At 43.5% G+C, this 27,482-nt stretch overlaps 1 protein-coding gene across 1 annotated transcript; it reads left to right on the forward strand.

Moving 5' to 3' along the window:
• On the forward strand, positions 1–27,246 carry SAPCD1 (suppressor APC domain containing 1). Its single transcript, XM_070933422.1, has 6 exons — positions 1–397; positions 12,013–12,143; positions 16,266–16,403; positions 20,611–20,712; positions 23,520–23,627; positions 27,124–27,246. The coding sequence occupies exons 1-6, from the start codon at positions 1–3 to the stop codon at positions 27,244–27,246; spliced, it is 999 nt and encodes a 332-aa protein (XP_070789523.1).
• The last annotated feature ends 236 nt before the right edge of the window (positions 27,247–27,482 follow it).

Here is a 27,482-nt window from a genome sequence, read left to right on the forward strand (position 1 = left end):
ATGAATTCTGGGGGGCTGGCGACCCCTTCTCTTCCCCCCATCGCAGAAGACCCTCCTCCTAGTGGCCCCCGCCTGCCTCGCCCCTTCCTCCACAGTCTCCGGATCCTCTTCGAAATCTTGGACGATCAAGGCAAGGGGATCGTCCACATCTCGGAAATCGAGAGCCGTTGGGGTCGGGGAGACTCTGGGGTGGCCCCCCAAGTGGACCAAGAGATCCCAGCCGGGGTCCTGCAAGCTCTTCAGCGAGTGGCAGAGCCGTGCGGGGGCTTTTTAAGTTTCCCCCGCCTAGTGGCCGGGTTGAGAATTGCCCTCCTCCAAACCGAAGACGGAGGAGCAGCGGAGGAGGCGGCGGAAGGGGGACGCGGAGCTGCCCAGGTGAAGAAGACGAGTCGGACACGTAAGTGGGGCGGGAGGAAGAGGAGAGGAGGAGGAGGAGGCCAGGATTGGAATAATGGGGTTTGAGAATCGGGGTGGGTGGGGGGGGGCTTCGTTTTTTTTGGAGGAGAAGCAAAACCAAGCAAAAGAAATTCTGTAGAGATTCCCAGTCATCCAGGTGACCAAAGGTGTTTTTTTTTTTCCAAGAGGCAACTGGACTTTCTTGGGGTTTTTTTGTTTTGAAGACGTTTCGCTTCTCATCCAAGAAGCTTCTTCAGCTCTGACAGGATAGTGGGGAATGGAAGGATTTATATTCCTTGCAGACAGCTGGTCGTTTGCATCCTTTTAGAGGGTCCTTGAAGCACATTATCTGCGTCCTCGGGACTTTTAGTTATACAGTTTGGGATGAACACTCTTTGAATGAATGGCGTGAGAGTAGGAATGGATTTCCAAAATAAAATAAATAAATAAAAAATTGCAGACTACACCGGAACCATTTGTACTACTCAGGTGACCCCGAGGACACAGATAAACCTCCAAGTGCTTCAACGACCCACTAAAAGGATGCAAATGACCATCTGCCTGCAAGGAATATAAATCCTTCCATTCCCCCTCCATCCGTTGAGAGCTGAAGAAGCTTCTTGGATGAGAAGCGAAACGTCTTCAAAGAAAAAACAAGAAAGTTCAGTTGCCTCCTGAAAAAGCACCTTTGGGACAAGCAAGAGAAATGAGAACATCTTCGAGGTGGCCACCAACATCCAGAGATGGAGTGGCAAGAGATCAAAGGAGGACTGGACTACAGGTAGTTCTTGACTTACAACCCTTCCTTTAGTGACCGTTTGAAGTTACAAAGGCACTGGAAAAAGTGACTTTATTTAGATCATTTTTTATACTTATGATTGTTGAAGCACCCCCCCCCCCCCACATGGTCATGAGATCAAAATTAGGATGCTTGGCAACTTACTCATATTTATGAAGGTTGCAGTGTTCCGGGATCGCCTTTTGCAACCTTCTGACAATGGGAAGCCAGATTTACCATAACAACCATGTTAATTACCATGTTAATTAACATGGTTAAGTAACCGTGTTGACCATGTTAAACAGAGGGATAGAATCGAGATCACGTGAAGTGTTAATACCACTTTATAATGCCCTGGTAAGGCCACACTTGGAATACTGCATTCAGTTTAGGTCACCTCGATGTAAAAAAGATGTTGAGACTCTAGAAAGAGTGCAGAGAAGAGCAACAAAGATGATTAGGGGACTGGAGGCTAAAACATATGAAGAACGGTTGCTGGAATTGGGTATGTCTAGTTTAATGAAAAGAAGGACTAGGGGAGACATGATAGCCGTGTTCCAATATCTCAGGGGCTGCCACAAAGAAGAGGGAGTCAAACTATTCTCCAAAGCACCTGAGGGCAGGACAAGAAGCAATGGGTGGAAACTAATCAAGGAGAGAAGCAACTTAGAATTAAGGAGAAATTTCCTGACAGTTAGAACAATTAATCAGTGGAACAACTTGCATCCAAAAGTTGTGAATGCTCCAACAATGAAAGTTTTTAAGAAGATGTTGGATGACCATTTGTCTGAAGTGGTGTAGGGTTTCCTGCCTAAGCAGGGGGTTGGACCAGAAGACCTCCAAGGTCCCTTCCAACTCTGTTACTCTAAATTCTAAATTTAACAATGGCAGTGATTCCCTTAACAACTGTGGCAAGAAAGGTTATAAAATGGGGCAAAACTCACTTAAAAATGATCTTGCTTAGCAACAGAAATATGGTCGTACATCAAAGCCTATTGGTATGTAATTTTTAAGGTCATCCTGCAGCTTTAGAACTTTTGAGTTCTAGATTAAATCTAGAAACAAAGTGAGATAAGAAGTCTAGATGCACCCTGTTTCTTACAAGGACACTTGTTCCTTAAATATTTGATTTACAGGCTCTCCTGTTTTGTCATTGGATCTTTGCAAATCTCATTTCAAAAATTGTGCTGGTTTTTTTTTTTTTTTTTTTTGGCCATCCAGCCTGGGAAAATGCTCTAACCCAGATTGCACAGAAGGATTTCTACAGGAAGAGTTTAAGAGGGAAAGTGTTCCTGTTTTCTCTGCGGGAAATTAATTTAGATTGCCTTCTGTTCCTTTCCAACTTGCTGGATCAATAGGCCTGCAGTTGAAAATTGGGAAGCTGACATCTGAGATTAGGGACTGGCAGAATGGATGAGTGCCATGCCTTTAAATAACAGGAAAGTAGGCCAGAAAAAAATGGCTAATTAAAACAAAAAGCCTTGAGCTGGAAGAGTTTATTTTGTGGAGTGCCATCAAATCAGGCAAAAGAAAAAAAAAGAATACATAGCAATTTGGACTGCCTGTCTATGGAGATTCTCAGTCATCCAGGTCATGGTTGTCCCAAAGGTGCTTTTTCAAAAGGCAACTGGATTTTCTTGATTTTTTTTCCTTGATCCGAAGAAGCTTCTTGGATAAGAAGCAAAATGTCTTCAAGGAAAAAGAGTTGTGTTTTGAAAAAGCACCTTTGCGAAAATTTGGATTGCAGGAAATCCAGCAGCTGAGTTTTTTTCACGGCAAAGGAAATAATATCCTACTGGGGTCCCTTGAAAATGGACAAATACAATACAGGTAGTCCTCAATTTAGAACAATGTATGTAGTGACCATTCCAAGTTACAATGCCCCTGAAAAAAGTGACTTATGACTGCGTTTCACACTTATGACCTTTCCAGTTTCCCCATGTAGTCATGTGATTAAAATGCAGGTGCTTGGCAGTTGGTTCATATTTATGACGGTTGGAGTTATCCTGGGGTCATATAATCACCTTTCCGACAAGCAAAGTCAATGGGGAAGCCAGATTCACTTAACAACCGTCTTGCCAACTTAACAACTGCAGGGATTCACTTAATGATGGCAGCAAGAAAGGTTGTAAAAAATGGGGCAAAATTCACTTATTGACTTTTTCACACTTAACAACCATTGCAGCTTCCCCCGCTCTCATGTGATCAAAATTCAAACGCTTTTTATTGTTTTTTATTTTTTTTATTGGTTCGATTTATATGCCGCCATTCTCCGGAGACTCAGAGCGGCTTACAACGCGTTAAGCAACAGCCTTCATACTTTTATATATACCTGCTTAGTAGGGTTTTTGGGCCCCCCTAACCGGTGTTCTTTTTATATACAAAGTCAGCTTATTGCCCCCACAATTCGGGTCCTCATTTTACCTACCTCGGAAGGATGGAAGGCCGAGTCAACCTTGAGCCTGGTGAGATTTGAACTCTCAGTAATTGTAGGCAGCTGGCAGCTAAGTGCTACTTTAACAGCACTTTAGTCCTCTGCACCACCAAGGCTCCTGTTGGCAACTAGTTCATACTTATGACCGTTGCAATGTCCTGTGTCATATAATCAGCTTTTGCAACCTTCTGACAAGCAAAGTCAATGGAGAAACAAGACTCACTTAACAACCAGGTTACTAACTTAGCAATTGCAGCGATTCACTTAACAACTGTAGCAAGAAAGGTCATAAAATGGGGCAAAACTCATTTAACAAATCTCACTTAGTGACAGAAATTTTGGGCTCAGTTGTGATCATAAGTCAAGGACCACCTATCTTCGCACCCAAACCATAGTAAGGAACCATTTAAAATGAGCCAGATTCATTCATGCAATAAGGCCAATCAGTGTACAATGACTTCTCTGATTTTAATCTTTCTTTAAACCATAAAAGTACTCTTTAAATAAAGCAGAAGATTTTAAAAGTCAGAAAGTGTGACCATCATTACAGGTAGTCCTTGACTTACAACCACCCTTGACCCCCAAATTTCCTTTGCTAAGCAATGCAGTTTTTAAGTGAGTTTTGCCCCATTTTACGACTTTTTGTTTGCTATGCTTGTTACGCAAATCACTGCAGTTGTTAAGTGAATCAAGCAGTCATAAGTACACATCAGTTGCCAAGCGCCCCAGTTTTGATCCTGTGATCATGGGGATGTTGTAATGGTCGCAAGTGTGAAAATTGGCCGTAAGACACTGCCATTGTCACTTTAAACGGTCACTGAATGAATGTTGAGGACATTTTTATATTTAAATCTTCACGGAAAACAACATCTCTGAGTGGGCCAGCAGGGCATAACACAGGCACAAAACTGTTGCTGTCACAACTCCTCCCTCTGTGGCCTTTGCTTAAAATTATTTTCCTTGACTTTCCTCCAAATTAAAAGGAATAAAACTAGTACAGACGTGTCAAACATGCGGCCCGTGGGCTGAATCCGGCCCAGAAGAGGCCACGGAGTTGTCTCAGAGACAGCGAGGGACCAGCCCCTGCCATCCTGGGCCCGGCCACGCCCACCGAGTCGGCTGCGTTGATTAGGCCACGTCCACCCCAGCCCCCCAAGGGCAAACAAAACCCCAACGTGGTCCACAATGGGATTGAGTTTGACACCCCTGAACCAGAGGTGGCATTCAGCAGGTTCTGACCAGTTCTGGAGAACCGGTAGTGGAAATTTTGAGTAGTTCGGAGAACCAGTAAATACCACCTCTGACTGGCCCCGCCCCCATCTATTCTCTGCCTCCTGAGTCCCAGGTGAAGAGGAATTTTGCAGTAACCTTCCCCTGAAGTGGGGAGAGAATAGAGATTTTATAGTATCCTTCCCCTGGAGTGGGGTGGGAATGGAGATTTTACAGTATCCTTCCCCTGCCATGCCCACCAAACTATACCCACCAAGCCATGCCACGCCCACTAAGCCACGCCCACAGAACCGGTAGCAAAAAATGTTGAATCCCACACTGCCCTGAACTAGCAGATTTCACATGCCTTCAGGTTGTCTCCAGGTTCAGAAGAGTGAGGGAGAAGACTGGCTGAAAAATTCTGGGAGTTGAAGTCTACAAGTCTTAAAGTTGCCAAGGCTAGAGGCCCCTGGACCAGATGAAGTCAGTCTCATGGAGACATGTCAGAAAGAAGAGCCTACTTGGGCCACGATGAGGTGGAAATTGGGAAAAAGGCCCATGATAGGATAACAGAAGGGAAGACTTTGCAGTTGGAGAGATAAGAAGGAAAAGATAAATAGTACAAAGAATAAATCAACAAGCAAAAAGGACCACCAGCAATCAGCATAGATTAACTCCAAGATTAACATCAGGACAACAGTCCAAAACTAAAAAAATACCCCAATCAAGGAACTGTTGGCCAAACAAGCCAACAGTAAACAATCTAACCAAAGAACTTGTAAGACTATCCTCATCAACACTGACAGGGGAACCCATTAGAATATAAACTGATAGCAAATCCCACTCCTTACTAGCCCTGATAATGTTACCTAGTTTGGTAATGAGAGGTCTGTAAGAAAACAAGGAAGCTCAGAGAACACCAAGGACCCCTCATTCTAACTCTGAGCTACAAATATTCTCCTTTTGTTAAGACAAATACTAGCTAGGGATGTGATGGGCTAACTCCTTCTCTTTCTACAAAAGCCTTCTCTCCCCCACCCGGCATCAACATGACCCCAACAAGCCGACAACATACGGCCAGGGATTGAGTGCACCTAAGCCGGGCTCCCCAGGCTGTAGAGATAACCAATCCTCTTACCAGCTGCTCTGATCCAACTCCCCCACAATGATAAGGAGCTTTCCTTAATGGGCCATGCAGAGACCAGAGGCCGGCAGGGTGGGAGTGGGATTAGAAAACTGCAGAATTAACAATAGGGAGGGGGGTTCTCCTTTCTCTCCCAATTCTCCATTCCTTCTGGTAAGCAGATGGGCTTCCTTTATTCTGCACTTTCTCCATTGGGCACCCTCTTTGCCACTTCCTTATCCTGGACTGGATTTGTGAAAGAAAGGTCAACACTGTACTTTATCTTCCTTCCTTCCTTCCTTCCTTCCTTCCTTCCTTCCTTCCTTCCTTCCTTCCTTCCTTCCTTCCTTCCTTCCTTCTCAATTACTCCTTTCCTTATCCAGGAATTGGATTTGTTAAAGATCAACACCGTAATTCCTTCCTTCCTTCCTTCCTTCCTTCCTTCCTTCCTTCCTTCCTTCCTTCCTTCCTTCCTTCCTTCCTTCTCAATTACTCCTTTCCTTATCCAGGAATTGGATTTGTTAAAGATCAACACCGTAATTCCTTCCTTCCTTCCTTCCTTCCTTCCTTCCTTCCTTCCTTCCTTCCTTCCTTCCTTTTCTCTTTATTAGTTGTGTTCGTATATCACCACTTCATTGTCATCCCAAAAGGATTTGCGAGTAATGTAGCTACAGAGGAAACAGAAAGAAAAATAAAATAAAAAGAACACAGAAAAGAAACAGACATCATAAAACCGTCAAAGAGATTCCGATCGGAACTATCTGTGCCTGAGCTTTTTTGCAAGCGGAAAAAAAAAACCACATTAATTTCTCCAATTGGTTAAAATGCAATTCCTATCTTCCCAGCCAGCCTTTAGCTAAGCAGGATGGAGACAATATCAGCAACACGTGGGGGTGGGTTGAAAGTAGCTCATGATATGAGAGATTGACCTATAGTGTTTCTGGAAGTCTAATTTATCTGTCTGATAAATATTATTGTTTTGAAGTTAGGCTCCAATTCCATTCCTTTGGACTTCTCATTTGCGGTTTAGGAGCTGTATCTAAATCTGCTTTTCCTTGTGTTATGGGCAATCCTTGGATAATAGAAAGGCACAGTTAAATCAACTATTTTTGCTGATTTATCCTTTTAAGATGAGAGGAGGTAAATCACTGAATGCATAGGGAGCCATCCTATTTTGAACTGATTAGAATTTTAATTTAAATTATTATATCTATTGCTGGATTTGTCCTTGCCTCACTCACTTTTGGGAATGTGATCCCTGGGTAGGGCTTTCAAACATCCAAGAAGGAATTTGATCTATGCCAATTATTTGCTTGGGAGTGATGGAGCTTGTACTTTAGATGCATCTGCAAGGCATTAGATTGGAGGGCTCATAAGAAGAGTTTACCAGGATATTTTGGATGGATTGAGAACAGAGGTGGGTTTCAGCAGGTTCTGACCAGTTCTGGAGAACTGGTAGCGGAAATTTTGAGTAGTTCGGAGAACTGGTAGTAAAATTTCTGACTGGCCCCGCCCCCATCTATTCTTTGCCTCCCAAGTCCCAGCTGATTGGGAGGAAATGGGGATTTTGCAGTATCCTTCCCCTGGAGTGGGATGGGAATGGAAATTTTACAGAATCCTTCCCCTGCCATGCCCACCAAGCCACACCCACAGAACCGGTAGTAAAAAAAATTGAAACCCACCACTGATTGTGAGTTGTCACCCTAACCTTTCTGGGGTTCACTAGATTCAGGAAAGAATATTATTAAAGTGGACAGAGGAATGGACAAAGTTAGCATAGATAGTCCTAGACTTAATTGAGCCCAAAATTTATGTTGTTCAGTGAGACATTTGTTACGTGAGTTTTGCCCCATTTTACGATCTTTCTAGCCACGGTTGTTAAATGAATCATTGCAGTTGTTAAGCTAGTAACATGGTTGTTAAGTGAATCCAGCTTCCCTGTTGAGTTTGCTTGTCAGAAGGTCACAAAAGGGGGATGACGTGACCCCAGGACACTACAACCATCATAAATAGGAACCAGTTGCCAAGAATCCGAATTTTGATCACGTAACCTTGGGGGTGCAATGGTCGTAAGTGTGAAAAACGGTCACAAGTTGCAACTTCGAACAGTCGCTAAACGAACCGTTGTAAGTCGAGGGCTACCTGTGCTTTCCTCCTAGCAGTCCCGGCCTTTTCTAGCCAGAAGGCCGATTTGCGTTTACTTTGCCAACCGTCAGTTTTCCCTTAATTGAATTCATGGAGGAAAGGAGCCGTTTTGCTCCGCACGACTTTGATCCAAAAGAAGATTTGCCCAAACGCCTGCCACAATGAATTAAGTCAAGAGCGGGAAGCAAAAATAAACAGAGCACGCTTCTGATTGGGCGAGGGATTTAAGAGGCCTGTTAAGCATCGTGTGGAGAATATCCCGTTGGCGATGGAAGCGCTTCGCTAGGCCTTCCGGCCGACAGCTGATCCCTCAGCTGCGGTCTGTGCAGTGGGGAGACAGTGGCGGCGACTTCAAGCATTTGGCAAAGAGCCTCAGACGTCCTTCCACCTGTCGAGCTGACCCAGACCTGTTTCGCTGAGCAGCTGCCCCATGATCCATGGCTGATGGCTGGCACCCCTCGTCCGATGCCCAGGGGACCTCATGTATCAAGGGGGTGACCCGGGCAGCCTTCCCGGTTTCGCGCACCTGTGCCCCTTCATGTCATGGGCCTTTGCACCATTACGTCACTAACCGACTTGGATTTGGGACCATTTCTTCCAGAATTTCCTGATGTAGGTGCAGACGAGAGCTGTGTGAAATTGGTGGTCCTCGACTTAGCGACCGTTTAAAGCAGTGATGAAATCCAAATTTTTTTACTACTGGTTCTGTGGGCGTGGCTTGGTGGTTATGGTGTGGCTTGGTGGGCGAGGCAGGAGAAGGGTACTGCGAAATCTCCATTCCCACCCAACTCCAGGGGTAGGATACTGCAAAATCTCCATTCCCATCCCACTCCAGCGGAAGGATACTGCAAAGTCTCCATTCCCACCCCATCCCACTCCAGGGTAACGATACTGCAAGATCTCCATTCCCACCCCAATCCAGGAGAAGGATACTGCAAAATCCCCATTCCCTCCACACTCCTGGGAGAAAGATATTGCAAAATCCCCATTCCCTCCACACTCCTGGGGGAAGGATACAGCAAAATCTCCATTCCCACCCCAGTCTGGAGCCAGCCTGAGGTGGTATTTGCCAGTTCTCCGAACTGCTCAAAATTTCTGCTACCGGTTCTCCAGAACCTGTCAGAACCTGTTGGATTTCACCCCTGGTTTGAAGTTATGACAGGCTGCCCCCCGGGAGTGCTTGTGATCTGGATTCGACTTTCTGACAGCTGGATCCCCATGTCACTGAACTTCTGGCGCTTTGCAGCCAGGTTGCATTTATGGCTGTTTTGCTGTGTCCTCGCAGTCATGTGATTGTATTTTTAACAAAGATTTTTGCTGAAAACCGGACTTGTTCATGGTGATTTACTTGGTTTATTTAATGACCGCTATGGTGGCTTTATGGCTGCCACCAAAAAATAAAAGGTCATAAAATTGGCCCAGTTACATGGGTGACCCGATTTATGGCTGTCACAAGTTATAACCATGAAGGGCAGGTTCCGTTACCATCATAACTTGAGGAGTACCTATATTGGATTAAATCAGCTTCCCAGATTCAATAGTGCCTACATTAGGGCTGCACAAACCAACGGCAGCCCATTTAGGACAAATTATGATCTGGCAGAAGCTTCAGCACCAGGGATGGGTTCTACTTTCCTTTGCTACTGGGTCATCACAAATGGATCATCAAACAAAACAAACCAGAATTCTCATTAGAGGCACAAAATGACCAAGCTCAAATTACAAATGATAAACAGCCAAGCTCAAATTATCCCACTTTGGATACATTATGTGAAGGCCCAGCTCTCTAGAGAAATAGAATAGAATAACAGGGTTAGAAGGGACCTTGGAGGTTTTCTAGTCCAACCCCCTGCCCAGGCAGGAAACCCTACACCACTTCAGACAAATGGTTATCTAACATCTTCTTAAAAATTTCCAGTGTTGGAGCATTCACAACTTCTGGAGGCAAGTTGTTCCACTGATTAATTGTTCTAACTGTCAGGAAATTTCTCCTTAGTCCTAAATTACTTCTCTCCTTGATTAGTTTCCACCCATCGCTTCTTGTCCTACCCTCAGGTGCTTTGCAGAATAGCTTGACCCCCTTTAAGTCTCTAATGATGGTAAAGATGGAAAGAAAGAGAAGAGGATGACTACTATCAAGTAGCGGTAGGGAGACTGTTGGAAGTCTTGAAGGACCAGATTAGGGACAGATCATCATGGAGAAAATTGATGTGGTTGCTAGGAAATGGCACTGACTTGATGACAAGTAATCAATCTATCTTTCTTAAATAAGAGAATAAACAGGATATCACGAAGGAATGAATAATCTTCATGTATGCGATGAACAGCTTTTTATTCATTAATTCTGCCTTTAGGAAATCAGCTATGAATCTCATCAGGCCCAAGCCACCTCTGGCTCAGTTAATCAATTATTAGCTCTTGTAAATAGCAGCTTTAATTAAAGAGCTAATTAGATATCAAAAAGGACCTCATCACCCTTTTTACTATCTCTGTGGTTGTGCCGTTAAAGGCACATTAATACTAGTTTAGGTTGGTGGGAGAAATGGGGATTCCCTTCTATTTTTTTCATACCCATTCTCATCTATTTCATGAAAGTATATTTGCTTTTAAAATTAATTTTGTGAAATATTTCTTATTTTGTTATGAGAACATGTAGTGTTATGTGATTCTAAAGAAATTTCTTGGATGAGAAGAAAAACATTTTTAAAGGCAAAAAACCCCAAGAACATCCAATTGACTTTTGGGGGGGAAAACACCTTTGAGACAACCATTGTGTGGGTGATTGAGAATCTCTATAGATACTCAATATCTGCAGTATTAGGTAATCTCTGTGTGATGGGGCTAATTCACTTTATAAGTGTTAATATCACTTTATAATGCCTTGGTAAGGCCACACTTGGAACACTGCATCCAGTTTTGGTTGCCATGCTGTAAAAAAGATGTGGAGACTCTAGAAAGAGTGCAGAGAAGAGCAACAAAGATGATTAGAGGACTGGAGGCTAAAACATATGAAGAATGGTTGCAGGAACTGGGTATGTCTAGTTTGATGAAAAGAAGGACTAGGGGAGACATGATAGCAGCCTTCCAATATCTCAGGGGCTGCCACAAAGAAGAGGGAGTCAATCTATTCTCCAAAGCACCTGAGGGCAGGACAAAGAAGCAATGGGTGAAAACTAATCAAGGAGAGAAGCAATTTAGAACTAAAGAGAAATTTCCTGACAGTTAGAACAATTAATCAGTGGAACAACTTGCCTCCAGAAGTTGTAAAAGCTCCAACACTGGAAGTTTTTAAGAAGAGATTGGGCAACCATTTGTCTCAAATTGTATAGGGTTTCCTGCCTAAGCAGGGGGTTGGACTAGAAGACCTCCAAGGTCCCTTCCAACTCTGTTATTCTATTCTATTCATCTCACAGGTTTCCTCAACTGGCTATTGAGAAAAAGAAAGATGGTTGTGTTTGGAAAAATCCCACTTAAGGGTGTTTGGGCAGGATGAAAAATGAAGGGATCGACTCAGCTGAGGTCTGCTCAAGATTTTGGTTTCCTGTCAAGAAAGATGAGAGGAGTGAAGAAGGCTCGCTTGGTCCAAATGAATCATCTCAAGGTGCCACCTAGAATCTCCAAAAATGACCGTTATCGGAGGTTGCAGCTTTCAGGAAGAAAACAGTCCCTGTGTTAGTTTTATTGAATGAAACGTATCAGATATACGTAGGATCATGTCAACAAGAACAAAACAACATATTAAGAAAATTGATTCAGAATAAGTCCGTGGCGTCTTAGAATCTGTGTTTTTGATGCCTTCAAACCTGTACAAGAACCTTTATTTTTGTAAAATCATCTGGCAAAAATATAACCAAATAGTTCATAGTTAAAGGGGGAGGGAATCTCAAAAAAAAAACCTCCAGTAACCTTCTCTGTCTCTTTCTCCAGGAGAATCTGATGGGAAAGGAGTCACTCGATCCAGGAGCACAAACAGCTTCTTGTCCCAAAGTGGGCGATGCAGGATGATTCCAAAGGAATCGCGTAGACACACCATTTCCGGTGCCATGGAATATGAAATGGTAGGGGGATCCAGAGAATGATTCCATGGGGTTAACTAAAAGTTTACTCTCCGCTCCTCTCTCTTCCCTTTCCCCCTTCCCTTCCCCCTTCCCTTCTTTTCTTCCTCTCCTCTCCTTCCCTTCCCTTTCCCCTTCCCTTCCCTTCTTTTCTTCCTCTCCTCTCCCTTCTCTCCCTCCTCCCCTCCCCTCCCTCCCTTCCTCCTCTTCACCTCCCCTTCCTGTCCTCCTCTCCTTTCCTTTCCCTTCCCTTCCCCTTCCCTCCCCTTCTTTTCTTCCTCTCCTCTTCTCTCCTTTCCTTCTCTTTCCCCTTCCCTTCCCTTCCCCTTCCCTTCTTTTCTTCCTCTCCTCTCCTTCCCTTCCCTTTCCCCTTCCCTTCCCTTCTTTTCTTCCTCTCCTCTCCCTTCTCTCCCTCCTCCCCTCCCTCCCTTCCTCCTCTTCACCTCCCCTTCCTGTCCTCCTCTCCTTTCCTTTCCCTTCCCTTCCCTTCCCCTTCCCTCCCCTTCTTTTCTTCCTCTCCTCTTCTCTCCTTTCCTTCTCTTTCCCCTTCCCTTCCCTTCCCCTTCCCTTCTTTTCTTCCTCTCCTCTCCTCTCCTTCCCTTCCCTTTCCCCTTCCCTTCCCTTCTTTTCTTCCTCTCCTCTCCCTTCTCTCCCTCCTCCCCTCCCTCCCTTCCTCCTCTCACCTCCCCTTCCTGTCCTCCTCTTCTTTCCTTTCCCTTCCCTTCCCCCTTCCCTCCCCTTCTTTTCTTCCTCTCCTCTCCCTTCCCTTCCTCTTCTCCTCCCCTCCCTCGCTTCTCTCCCCATCCTGTCCTCCTTTCCTTTTCCTTCCCTTCCCCCTTCCCTTACCCTTCTTTTCTTCCTCTCCTCTCCCTTCCCTTCCTCCTCCCCACCCCTCCCTCCCTCCTCTCCCCCTCCTGTCCTCCTTTCCTTTTCCTTCCCTTCCCCCTTTACCCTTCCCTTCTTTTCTTCCTTTCCCTTCCCTTCCTCCTCTCCTCCCCTCCCCTCCTCTCCCTCCCCTCTTCTCCCCCTCTCCTTTCCTTTCCCTCCCCCTCCTCTCCCCTTCCCTTCTTTTCTTCCTCTCCTGTCCTCTCCTCACTTAAGAAATACAGATCAGTTTCATGCATTGTGGAACAAAATCATACACACTCATACACCCCTGTATGCTCTGCTCTCTTAAAAGTTTCTTAAGTTAATACTGAAACAAGCCATAAGGACAGTGAAAAGAAAGAATTGTATCATTTGGGCTGGCCTTAAGTGCAGTTTTCTTCTATTGCATCTTTCCCCTGACTTTTTCCATCCTGTTCTCACGAGCCATTTTCCCTGTCCCACTTGGGTCGGGGAAAAAATATGGGATAAAATGCTGAAATGCTGAATCAGAAGTCTGGTGGCAAAGTTTTTAGACATTCAAAGAAGTTAATCCTCACCCCGCTGCTCACCTCTTCCATTTCCGAGCTCACGTGGGCAGCTGAAAAGACTGGGCTTAGAGGTCCCATTATCCCAGGCAACTGAAGCCTGAAGTCTAAGCCGGCCTGCTTTGAGAACTGCTGAGTTCAGCGGAGTGGGGCAAACCCGAATTTTCCAGACACTGAGTATATACCCTCTACCGGGGCCGGGGAAGGGTCACGAGGGAGAGAAAGAAACACAGAATAAAGCAGAGGGCTATGAAAAACAAAAGGAAAAAAAGAACAGGCAGCACAAAGCAACGGAGAAGAAGACCGCAGATGGAGAAGGGCCTGAAAGCTAGAGAGAAAGCCTCCAGGAGAAGGGCGTGAAGGTGTGGCTACAGATGAAGAGGCAGCAGGGGTTGAAGTCGGGGGCTGCTAAAGAAGGAAAGGGATAGACAGATGGAAGGAAAAAGGGGGTTTAGAAGGGAGAAAGTCCAGGGGAGGCTGGGAGGGAGGATATTTCAAAAGTGGGCAGGAAGGAGGTGTTGAAGGAAGGAGGGTCAGCAGGATTTAAGAAGGAAAAGGGAGATGGTAGAGTGGTCCGAAGAGAGCTGACGAGGAGAAACAGGAGGAGGAGTTGTCCATGTGGGTTTTACACCCCTAAGTAGTGTGATGGTTGCAGCTTTGACGTCTGGAAGTCTAAGCAGGCCGAAAGAAGGGGTTTACATAATCCTAGAATTGGGAGGGACCTCAGGAATGATTTAGCCCAACATTCCAGCTCAGCAGAAGATCTACCAGAATATCTATGACAGCTGACCCAGCCAGCCAGCCAGTTGAAAGACCTTCAAGTGAAGGTTGAAGCTCAACCACTTCATAGGTCAACCAGTTGCTTTGGCTGGCAGCTGGTGCAGTCAGGATCTTCCTTCTGAGGTCTAGTTTGAAGTCCAAAACTTGGTGAGGGAGAGCAAAGTAGGGTCCTCAGTGCTTCCGCTGCCCACCACCGCAGGTCCACCATGGCGGTTCAAGGAGGCTACACCATCCTCATCATCCCGCTGGGAACGGCTCTCAGCAATCTCCACGCCTTGCGATTCTTTATCTGGGTAAGTCCTTGTGAGGACCAGGGATTGATGCACTCATCCATCCTGCACGCACCTTAAACAATATTTATTTGGTCCGAAGTTCTGGAATGGCAGGTAAAATCCTGCAAATGAGGACATTGCTTTTTCCCCATAGAAGTCCTTAAGTGCTGGAAGCATCTTAATTTATATTGTGCTTATGCTCACCAGTCACCAAAGTCTTTCTTGGAAGTCTCATCAAGAGTTGTGTTTTCTCGATCTTCTGGAGATAGGCTGGGCTGACTCCTCTTTTGGTATAGGGATGTGTGTTTGTGTGTGTGTCTCTCTCTCTGTGTATGTGTGCATGCTCATGTAGACCTAATTATTAGTTTCTTCAATACTGCTAGAATTGCCAACAATTGTTTAGTTTCATAATTATGGTTCTCCGCTGTTTGTTATAACTGGGTGTGGATTTTGAGGCCATTGCAAGCCGCCCTAAAAACTGATTTGGATAGAACTCCACGTGCAGTTTTTACCATGCTGTAGAATTTTATTTTAAAATAAAAAAAATACCAGAGGTTCAAATTAGCTGTTCAACCAACTGAGCTTCTTCTGAAGAGCCAAAATGCTACGAATCTCCTTCAGGGTATGAAGAGGAGAAAACATCATTTTTGTTGTAATTGGTAGACAGAATGAGGTTATGAGGTTGAGTCTCTTCGGTAACAGATGGAAGCTTATCAAAGAGAGATCCAATCTAGAATTAAGGAGAAATTTCCTGTCGGTGAGGACAATTGATCAGTGGAAGGGCTTTCAAGAAGAGATTGAATGGCATTTGCCCAGAGTCGTATAAGGTCTCCTGCTTGGGGGTTGGACTAGAAGACCTCCAAGGTTCCTTTCCAATTCTGGTGTTGTGGCTATCAGCACCCTTTGTGTCTCAGATTATGTCCACCCCCTTGGTGCTTTCAGTCTGTGGAACAGAGGGCTGAGCATGAACTCTTCTGAATACAAATCTATCTGCTCCTAAATTATGGATCTTGGGGGAGATGACTTCATACTGTAGATCTCTTTTCAGGGTACCTTGTGTCTAGTTAAAAGTGCTCGGGGTCATTGTAAAGAAATTCTCCTGGGAGTCAAATAAGCAGCAAGCTGTACTAATTACAGTTTTTCTTTCTTTTCCTTTCTTCCTTCCTTCCTTCCTCCCTCCCTCCTTTCTTTCTCCCTCCCTCTATACTTCCTTACTCTCTTTTTCTCTTTTTCTTTCCTTTGTTTCTCTCTCTTTTCCTTCCTTCCTTCCTTCTTTCTTTCCTTCTTTCTTTCTTTCCCTTTCTTTCTCTTTCCTTCCTTCCTTCTTTCCTTTCTTATTTTTCTTCCTTCTTTTTCCTTCCCTCCTTTCTCTCTCTTCTTCCTTCCTTCCTTCCTTCTTCTCTCTCTCTTTTTCCTTCTTTCCTTTCTCCCTCCCTTTCTCTCTCTCATTTTCCTTCGTTCCTTTTCCTTCCTTTCTATCTCTCTCTCTTTCCTTCATTCCCTTCTCTCTTTTTTCCTTCCTTCTTTTCTCTCTCTCTCTCTCTCTCTCTCTCTCTCTCTCTCCCTCTCTCCTTTTTCCTTCCTTCCTCTCTCTCTCTTTTTTCCTTCCTTCCTTCCTTCATTTCTTTCTTCCCTTCCTCCCTCCCTCTCTCTCTGTGTAGCTGAAGCAGATGCAGCAGCTGGAACAAGAACGCGATGCCTTGTTGCAAGGCCTGGAAATGGTTAACCAGGTACGCGACTGGTTACAGTGCCACCTGCTGGAAGCTCAAAAACGCCAGAAGCAGATGGGAACCCGGGTGGTAAGTCAGGGCGGGGTAGCCTTTTTGTCTGTCACAACTGTGGTGGGTGTTCAGGCACAATCCGAGGGAGTTGTGTGGCAAGCAGGACTCCAATAAAGAATATGTAGTTGCCAGGCCAAGTGTGGTCTGATGCAGCTCTAAAGCGGATGATTGCCAACCCCCCTGTGGGTAATAACAAAAACACACAGAAATTGGTTTTATATAAAGACATCATAAAGATTGTAGGTTTTGCACTTCCTAAAAAGCATGCCTATCTGTTTACTTGTGGAGTTGGCAAACTGCTGATTGACTGCAATATGTCATACAGTCTAATACAAGTAGTCCTCGATTTACGATCACAGTTGAGTCTCAAATTTCTGTTGCTAAGCGAGACATGTGTTAAGTGAGTTTGGCCTCATTTTACAATCTTTCTTACCACCGTTGTCAGTTAGTAACCTGGTTGTTAAGTGAATCTGGGTTCCCCGTTGACTTTTGCTTGTTGGAAGATCGCTAAAAGAGGATCATGTGACGTGTCCCCGGGATCCTGCAATCGTCATCGGTCTGAGTTGGATATCAAGCATCTGAATTTTGATTGTGTGAACATTGGGATGTCGCAATGGTCGTAAGTGTGAAAAAACACTCCTAAGTCACTTTTTTTTTGTTTTCCGTTAACATTTTTATTGAGTTATAAGATAAAATAAGATACAAAATACAAAAGAAAATAGAAAAACAATGAGGAGGAAGTGGGGGGGGGAAGAAAAGTGAGGAAGGATTAAGAGAAAGAAAAAGGAACATTGACTTCTAACCCTCTCTGTTGCAGTAAAACAAGGCATAAACATCAAATCACAACTTTTTGTTTTTTTTCATAATAATAATAAACTACGCAAACTAAATGAACTGTTGTAAGTCGAGGACTACCCGTTGTTAAGGCAACAGGTTAGAACAGTGATGGCTAACCTTTTTGTTGTCGCGTGCTGAAAATGCGTGCAAAAGTGCACCCGTACCCGTAATGCAATGCGCGCATGACAACCCCCCCCCCCGGGCTCAACCCACGCATGCATATGCAACCCCCTGCACTCCCCCCACACTTCCTCTGGGCCCCTTTTTGAGCGTAGTAGGCCTCCCTGCACTTATAATCCATAATGCAATACGCGAGCGACCCCCCCCCCGCGCACCCCACCCACCCACACATGCGTGGCAGAGAACCAAAAATCAGCTGGCCAGCAGGAGGCGCGCACCCATGCGCGGTGGAGCTGAGCTGGGGTGGTGGCTCGTGTACCGGCAGAGAGAGCTCTGCATGCCACCTGTGGCACGCATACCATAGGTTTGCCATAACGGAGCTAGAAACTGGGAGGCAGTGAGTTCAAATTCCACTTTAGCCATGAAAGCCAGCTGGGTGACCTTGGGCCAGTCCCACTCTCTCAACCCAACCCAACTCAGAGGGTTATTGTTATGAGGAAAATAGGAGGAGGAAAGAGTATAGTAGGTGTGCTCGCCATTTTGAGTTACCCGTGTTTTGGGCCTCAAAATATGCACTAGGGTTTATTTTGGGGGGTGTCTTATTTTTCCCCCCATGTACGGGAGGCCCACTGCTGCTTGCTTGCAGCAGGGCAGGAGGCCGGGCTGCTACCACGAGGCAAGTGTTGAGCCGTGGATGGCCTGAGGTAATCTGGTGCAGGGTGCGTGGGGCAGCTCCACTACTCCCGCCTTGCCTTGGGGCCATGGCACTGTGAGCAATCAGACAAAATGGGAGTGCGGCCAGCTGCGCAGGCTCTTAAGTAGGGCTTATTTGGGGGGGTAGGGCTTATATTAGATGCGCGCATAAAAACATGCTAGGGCTTATTTTTGGATAGGTCTTATTTTCAGGGAAATGGGCATTTGTAAAAGGTGCGGCAACATTATTAAACTAATTTCCTTCCTTCCTTCTGTATCGTTTTGTAATCAAACAACTCTGGGCAACTCCATTTGTGGAAGGGAGTTCATTTATTTATTAGATTACAGTACAAGTAGTTCTTGATTTACGACCGATCAGTTAGTGACTTATTCAAAGTTATGGCGGATACTTATGACCTGGATTCAAAGTTCCGACAGTCAACTGCCCCTCTCCCAGTCACGTGCTTGAATGGGCGCTCTCCAACAAGGCCACATTTACGTCCCACAATGGTTTTGCCAAAAACCTAGCACTTATTTCTGGTTTTCAGCAAAACCTGCACCCTTAGTGAACAATGAGTTCATTTAATGACCGTGGCATTCGCTTAACAACTGTAGTGATTCACTTAATGACTGTCACAAAAAAAGGTGCTAAAATCCAGTCGGTCATTTGACTGACCTGTTTTACTACTGTCACGACTAATGACCGTAATGGACATGTTATACCTATATTTCAAATACATAATTGTACAGCAGTTAAAAACAGACCCCCTCAGACAAAACAGCAACAATAATATTTGAAAAGACTTCATATGAGTTCCACAGACCTCAGACCTAAGCATGATTCGTCGCCCTTGTTGAGTTCCTTTCTTTCCTTCAAATTTATTCATTTATTTACTGACAGATGTTTTTAGTTTTATTTCAGTTAACAATAACTCTAATTATCTTACAAAAACAATCTATGGTGAAAAAAATGCCTATAAATATATCTAATATTACTAAATCAACTTTCTAACAAAATCACAGTAAGAGTAAAGTTGCAAACTCTACCTGCATTTTACATACATATATTCTACATGCATATGTATATTCTACATATATATATTCTATATATATATATATAGTATATCTCTATAGCTCAGACCCAGAAGGCTTGTTTAAATGACTATGTTTTCACTCATTTTCTAAATTTGCACTGTGTAAGAGTCATTCATTTTGGGGCAATCTATGAATAAAATGAATACATAAATGAATAAATGAAATGTTTTAAGACATCTGGACAATATTGGGTGGCTAATAAATCCAAATAAAAAAATAAAGTAGTTGGAAAGGGCTGCAATAGCTAAATCACCTTGTAGTGCAGGTGCATTCACAATTCTGCTCTATATTTGTAATTTTAAGAAAAGTAGAAAACCATTAATGAGATTGGCCTAAAGCAAACTATTATACTAATAGTATTGTCAGTTTTATTTATGCTACAGTCCTTTATTGAATACCTAATCTTACTGGCGCTTATTATTGCGTGGAAAGCAACTGTGCCAAAGGGGAATCAGAAATTAAAACAGGAAGGGAATATACAATTAAATTAAAAGTAATTATCTGTAACTAAATCTTCAGACTTTCATGGAGAGAATACAGGGAGTCCTTGACTTACAACAGTTCATTTAGTGTCCATTCAAAGCTACAAAGTCACTGCAAAAAGTGACTTATGACCATTTTTCGCACTGAATGACCTTTGTAGCATCCCCGTGATCATGTGATCAAAATTCACATGAATTTTGGCAACTGGTTCATACTTACGACCGTTGCTGTGACCCAAAGTCATGTGATCGCCTTTTGCAACCTTCTGACAAGCAAAGTCAATAGGGAAGCCAGATTCATGTAACAACTGTGTCACTAAAATGGAATGGAATAAAGCTGGAAGGGACCTTGGAGATCTTCTAGTCCAGCCCCCCGCTGAAGGAGGAGAACCTATACCATTTGAGACAAGTGATTGTCCAGTCTCTTCTTAAAAACCTCCAGTGATGAAGTACCCATGATTTCTGAAGGCAAAGCTGTTCCACTGGTTAATTGTTCTCACTGTTAGGAAGTTTCTCCTTAATTCCAGGTTGCTTCTCTCTGGGATTAATTTCTTCTTCTTTTCTCTAGACTAGCCAAACCCAAATCCTGCAACTAACCTTCATATGTTTTAATCTCCAGGCCTTTGATCATCTTAGTTGCTCTTCTCTGAACTTTTTCCAAAGTCTCAACGTCTTTTTTTCTAGTATGGTGACCAAAATTGGTTGCAGGTGTGGTCTTACTAGGGTTTTAGAAAGCAGCACCAACTAATTTATCAACTGCAACGATTCACTTAACAACTACGGCAAGAAAGGTCGTAAAATGGGGCAAAACTCACTGAACAATTGTCTCGCTCAACAACATAGATTTTGGGCTCAATTGCTATTGTAAGTCGAGGACTACCTGTAGTGGTTGATGCCTTAAAATGCAAGAAATTCTCTTGTTCCTTATTTCTTGAACTGGAATGTTTGGGATACACATTGGATTTCCAGTTTTGAGACTTAATTGCTCTGTTTTGCAGAATGATTGTCGAGATTCTTACTCTAAGCAGAGCTGCCTGCTGCTGGCCAAGATCCAGGAAGTCAACCTGTGCTTGAAAAATTTACTCACTTCTTCTGGAAAGGTCAGTAGGCCTGAAGGGGGTGGGATTAGAGAATACAGAATACAGGTAGTCCTCAATTTACAACTGTTTGCTTAGCGATCATTCAAAGTTACAACGGCACTAAAAAAAGGGACCTACGACCATTTTTCATACTTATTACCATTGCAGCATCTCTACAGTCATGTGATCAAAATTCAGAAGTTTGGCTTCATATTTATGACAGTTGCAGAGTCCTGGGATCATGTGATCTCGGTGCCTTCCGCCGTGCCCTTAAAACCTTCTTTTTCCAGCAAGCCGGGCTGGCCTAACACTTTTTAAAATGTTTTTAATTGTTTGTTATTGTTTTTAATCATGGGGCCAAATTTATATATATCTTTTTAATTTTATTTTAATGTTTGTAGTTTATGCTTTTGCTTAGCGATCATTCAAAGTTACAACGGCACTAAAAAAAGGGACCTACGACCATTTTTCATACTTATTACCATTGCAGCATCTCTACAGTCATGTGATCAAAATTCAGAAGTTTGGCTTCATATTTATGACAGTTGCAGAGTCTTGGGGTCATGTGATCTCGGTGCCTTCCGCCGTGCCCTTAAAACCTTCTTTTTCCAGCAAGCCGGGCTGGCCTAACACTTTTTAAAATGTTTTTAATTGTTTGTTATTGTTTTTAATCATGGGGCCAAATTTATATATATCTTTTTAATTGTATTTTAATGTTTGTAGTTTATACTTTTACTCGGCTGTTCACCGCCCTGAGTCCTCAGGGAGAAGGGCGGTATACAAATTTAAAAATCAATCAATCAATCAATCAATCAATCAATCAATCAATCATCTTTTGCGACCATCTGACCAGCAAAGTCAATGGAGGAGCCAGATTCATTTAACAACCATGTTACACACTTACGAATGTTAGTGATTCACTTAATAACCGTGGCAAGAAAGGTCGTAAAATGAGGCAAAACTCACTTGACAAATGTCTCGCTTAGCAATATAAATTTTGGGCTCAATTGCAGTCGTAAGTCGAGGACTACCTGTTACAGATTTGGAAGGACCTTAGAGGTCTTCTAGTCCAACCCACTGCTCAAGGCAGGAGACCTTATACTATCCAGGCCAAATGGTTGTTTGATCTATCTTTGGAAAATTCCAGTGATGGAGCACTTACAACTTCTGGAGGTAAACCATTACACTGGTTAATTGTTCTCACTGTCAGGAAATTTCTCCTTAATTCTAGGTTGCTTCTCTCCTTGGTAACTTTTCATCCATTACTTTTTGTCCTGCCCTCAGGGGATGAGGAGAATAACTTGACTCCCTCTTTTCTGTGACAGCCTCTCAAATATTGGGAGAATAATATCATGTCACCCCAAGTCCTTCTCTTCATTAGACTAGACTTATCTAGTTTACACAACTGTTCATCGTACGGTTCAGAATGTTAGTGATTGGTAGTCAAGGCAGACCTATAGTATATGTCAGGGCGCTGATTAATCCCATTCTGCTTTTGGGTAATCGCACCTTGATTTAGAGACATGGATCGTGGCATTTTCCTTGTGTATACCTTTGTAAGAAAATAAACCCCGAAGATATTTTTTCTAAGGAAAAACTCATTTTATTTGTTATAAAGAAAATAAAACATCTAAGTATCTAAAATAATTACATTTTTGCAAAGTTCCTGCCGGCTACTTCTCAGCAGCCGGACTTCTTGGCAAGAGAACAAAGAAAAGTGTGAAGTAGAAAGAAAAGAATGCGGATATATGTAGTTAGCTTACTGATAACAAAATTGGCAAGCTACGGAAAGTCTGACAGTCCAGAAATAATGAGCTCAGCTGGTAAATGCAAAAACGCAGTGACAGTATATGCCAGATGCCAGATACAGGTAAACCTCACTTACCAAGCATCTTGTTTAGTGACCGTTTGAAGTTACGATGACGCTGAATAAGTAACTTTATGACTGGTCCTCTCATTTATGACCTGCGCAATGTCCCCAGCTGCCCATCTTTCCAGCCAACTCTGGATGGCTCCCAATGACATTTTAATTGTACCATGTTCTTAGAACTTTTTGCAAACGTAGGAATAGGGTCGTGGTTTCTCCTGAATAGATATTTGCGGCAAGAATTTGTCCAGCAAAACAGCAGTTGTTCATGCTAGATACAAGTGTGGTGATGAGTCACACATAAATTGTGATATTTTTTGCGCTTCAAGGTGTTGGTTCTCACCTTTAAAGCACTCCATGGCATAGGGCCGGGATACCTGCGAGACTGCCTGCTGCTATCGATTACCGATAACCTCCCACCGACCAGTACGCTCGCACAGAGAGGGCCTCCTCAGGGTGCTGTCGGCCAAGCAATGTTGGCTGGCAGCCCCCAGGGGGAGAGCCTTCTCTGTGGGGGCACCCAACCTGTAGAATGAGCTACCTCCTGGAATACGACTGATCTCAGACCTCCGCGCTTTCCAAAAGGCCCTGAAGACTTATTTATTCCAACAAGCTGGTCTAGTTTAAATGGTTTTAATGGGGTTTTTAAATTTTCGATTTTATTGATTCTGGGTTTTAAATTGGGAACTTTTCGATTTTGCAGATCTGGAATTTTAAATTGGAAATGCCGATGATTTAATTTATTTTAGTTTTTTCTTAACTTTTGTACTATATGTGTTTTAAGTTTGGCTGTCCACCGCCCTGAGTCCCTCTGGGGAGAAGGGCGGTATATAAATTGAATGAATGAATGAATGAATGAATGAATGAATGAATAAATAAATAAATAAATAAATAAATAAATAAATAAATAAGTAAATAAATAAATAAATAAATATTTTTTTTGCACCCCTCTTCTTTGCAGACTGAAGTGCCACTCAAAAATTGGGAAGTTCCCTGTTCCTCTCCGGAAAATCCATTTCACCAGCAAGCCATTGTTGTGCTAAAGGAGCAGAATCACCTGTTGACGAAGGTAAACTACCAAGGCTGACTGATCTCCTTTCGAGTTAAATTGTACAAATTGTATTTGTCTATGGAGATTCTCAATCATCCAGGTCATGGTTGTCCCAAAGATGCTTTTTTCAAAAGGCTACTGGACTTCTTTGGTTTTTTTCTTTCAACAAGCTTCTTCAGTTCAGTTACTGAAGAAGCTTTTTGGATGAGAAGTGAACTGTTTTCAAGGAAAAAAAAAACCAAGGAAGTCCAATTGCCTTTTGGAAGAAGCTTCTTTGGGACATTTCTAAGGTGCCAGATTGATCTACTAGAAGTGGTATCCAGGGATCCAGGACTGTCCCACAAAGAAAGTGTGCTTGTGGGTTTTAGGACAAACACTTCGTCCAGTATTAAAGGGTATTATTATTGTACAGTATTAATTACCTGACCCAGTAATTCACTTCTAAGGGTTTGAGAATTAAGGATAGTTCTTCTTTGGTAAATGAACAAGGACTTTTTGGCGTGCTGTGAATAAATCTAACAATAGAAGAACTGTTATGGATCATTATTATTTTACTTTATTATTTTATTATTTTTTATTATTTTATTTTAATTTTATTATTTTATTTTAATTTTAATTTAATTTTATTATTATTTTATTTATTTTATTTTATTATTATTTTATTTTATTTTTTATTTGAATTTTTGGTTGTTGCTTATTTTCCCCTAAGAGAAAATAGAACTTTTCCACCATCTGGAACAGTTAGGAGAAAGCAAATTTTAACCTATTGAGAAATCTTTGATGGACTGTAATATTAAATAATCTGTCAATAGCAGGTAGAATTTACTATCTCCCCTTATCATAACTGTTCCTTGAAAACCATTTATAGGTTCAGTTCAGACAATCTATTCTTCCCCTGTAATATGATTTGCCTTTGAAATATGGTACCTTGCTCAATAGTAGTAAATGTGAGAGGGATCTTAGTGGACAACCATTTAGATAATGAGCCAGCAGTGTGCAGCAGCTGCCAAAAAAGCCAACACAGTTCTAGGCTGCATAAACAGAGGGATAGAATCAAGATCACGTGAAGTGTTAATACCCCTTTATAATGCCTTGGTAAGGCCACACTTGGAATACTGCATCCAGTTTTGGTCGCCACGATGTAAAAAAAGATGTGGAGACTCTAGAAAGTGCAGAGAAGAGCAACAAAGATGATTAGGGGACTGGAGGCTAAAACATATGAAGAACGGTTGCAGGAACTGGGTATGTCTAGTTTAATGAAGAGAAGGACTAGGGGAGACATGATAGCAGTGTTCCAATAACTCAGGGGTTGCCACAAAGAAGAAGGAGTCAAACTATTCTTCAAAGCACCTGAGGGTAGAACAAGAAGCAATGGGTGGAAACTAATCAAGGTGCTGGTAATTACCTATAAAGCCCTACATGGCTTAGGCCCGGGGTACCTGGCGGACCATCTGCGGCCAGCGACAGCTCCCCATTGCCCGGTGCGCTCTCACAGGGAGGGCCTCCTTGGGGTCCCGTCGGCCAGACAGTGTCGGCTGGCGACTCCCAGGGAGTGGGCTTTCTCTGTGGGCACACCTACTCTGTGGAATCAGCTGCCCCTGGAGCTCCGGATGGCCCCTGACCTTCGCTCTTTCCGCCGTAATCTCAAAACATGGCTATTTGGCCTGGCCGGATTGGACTGAAGAGGTTTAAAAGGGGATTGTATTGGTTTTTTATATTTGAATACTGAATTTTATGTGTTTTTTATCGTTGTGAGCCACCCTGAGTCCTTTGGAAGAGAGGGCGGCATACAAGTTTAATAAAATAAACAAACAAATAAATAAATAATCAAGGAGAGAAGCAATTTAGAACTAAGGAGAAATTTCCTGACAGTTAGAACAATTAATAAGTGGAACAACTTGCCTGCAGAAGTTGTGAATGCCCCAACATTGGAAATTTTTAAGAAGATGTTGGATAACTATTTGTCTGAAGTGGTGTAGATTTTCCTGCCTGGGCAGGGGGTTGGACTAGAAGAGCTCCAAGGTCCCTTCCAACTCTGTTATTCTATTCTATTCTATATTATTTTTTATAAACCGTTTATACACGATAAACAGTTGAGTGGTTTAAACTGATTAAGTTTGAACCACTCAACTGGCTATCCTGCATTTTGTATTGGAATCCATGATAGGTAGGTATGTGTGTGTGTGTGTGTGTTTGAACATGGGTAGTTCATGGGTAACAATCAATTTGCTGTAAAATTAATGGCTGCAAGTCAAGGACTACCTATAGCCCATAATAAACAAATACATTCTGATTGTTTGCAGTATTTAAAAATTCAGTTTGCATCTATTATGTGAGATTGTTTTGTGAGGTCCTCTGGCAAGATACATTTTTTAAAAAATATAATCTTTATACAAAAACACAAATAATTGCATGAGCCTCAGTGGGGCCTCCTGATGTAGTTGAAAAGAGAAATAGCAATATCAATAGCACTTAGACTTATATACTGCTTCACAGGGCTTTACAGTCTAAGCAGTTTACAGAGACAGCATATTGCCCCCCAACAATCTGGGTCCTCATTTTACCCACCTTGGACGGATGGAAGGCTTGAGCCTGGTGAGAATCGATCTGCCAAATTGCAGTTAGCCGGCAGTCAGCAGAATTAGCCTGCAGAGCTGCATTCTAACCACTGCGCCACCAACATGCAACAAAGATTGCACGCCATTCTCTTTCTCCTCTCACACATCGTGGTATGAAAACATAGTAGAGGGGGGAAGATTTGTGGCCCTCCAGATGCTCCTAAACTGTTCCCATCCTCCTCCTCCAATTTTACCAGCTGTGTAAGATTGATGGGAGTTGGAGTACATCAATTCTGGAAGGACCAATGTTTGTCAATCTTTGGTTGCTCAGCAGTGGTGGGGTTCAAATAATTTAACAACTGGTTCTCTGCCCTAATGACCAGCTAGGTAGGCGTGGCCATGGTGGGCGTGGCCAGGGGTGTGTGACAGGCAGTACTCGGCCTCCTGCACCCCCCTGGGAGCAAAAATGGGCCATGGAGGGGACGTGCCCCCCCGTGCCCCGTTTTGGACCTAGTAGGCCTCCCTGCAGCCTCCTGGGAGCAAAAACTGGTCATGGGGGGCCACCGCTCCTGCCATACCCCATTTTGGGCCTAGTAAGCCCCCCTAAAGCCTCCTGGGAGTGAAAACAGCCCACCGGGGAGCATACTGCACCCCCAGTGCCCCGTTTTGAGCCTAGTAGGCCTCCCTGCACTTACCTGGGAGCCAAAATGGGGCGCGTGGGGACTCCTGGAAGGGGCGGAGCCAGCCAGCAATTTAACTACTGGTTCTCCCAAACTGGCTGAATCCCACCACTGTTGCTCAGTAACATGGCCCCAAAGGAAGTCGAGGGGACCTCTTGAATTGGGAAGTAAGCAACCACAAGCTCCTTCCAAGAGCAGGAAGGATCTAAATATGTCAGATGAAAGAAGAAATTATGTTACTCGTGTCATAATCATTGATGTCTACTTGGTTAACAGGAGGTGTCCCAAAAATGCCACCGCATTGCGCAACTGGAAGAAGAAAAAGCATCCCTTTGCAAGCAGCTGAAGGAGAGCTGGGGTTATAAACTCCCCAGCCACAAGGAGTTCACCTTCATCTGACAAGAAACTCAAGGATGGGTGACTATAAACTCTATGACGCTTCTGCTTCAGTTGGCCATGCTTGGGACATCACTTTCTTTTGGGACTCCAAACAATGGATCACGTCAAGTCTTTTGTTAGGAAAGAGACCAATAGCGTTCCTGTTCCTGTTTGTCCTCTATCTGCAGAGGACCAGGTTTGTTGAAGGAACATCTTGAGATGGTTGGCGATTGTTAGAACGGGACAGGTAAACACGA

Source organism: Pituophis catenifer, unplaced genomic scaffold, assembly GCF_029215685.1.
Source record: "Pituophis catenifer annectens isolate HBS135680 unplaced genomic scaffold, rPitCat1.0.hap2 SCAF_2, whole genome shotgun sequence".
NCBI classification, from domain to species: Eukaryota; Metazoa; Chordata; class Lepidosauria; order Squamata; family Colubridae; genus Pituophis; species Pituophis catenifer.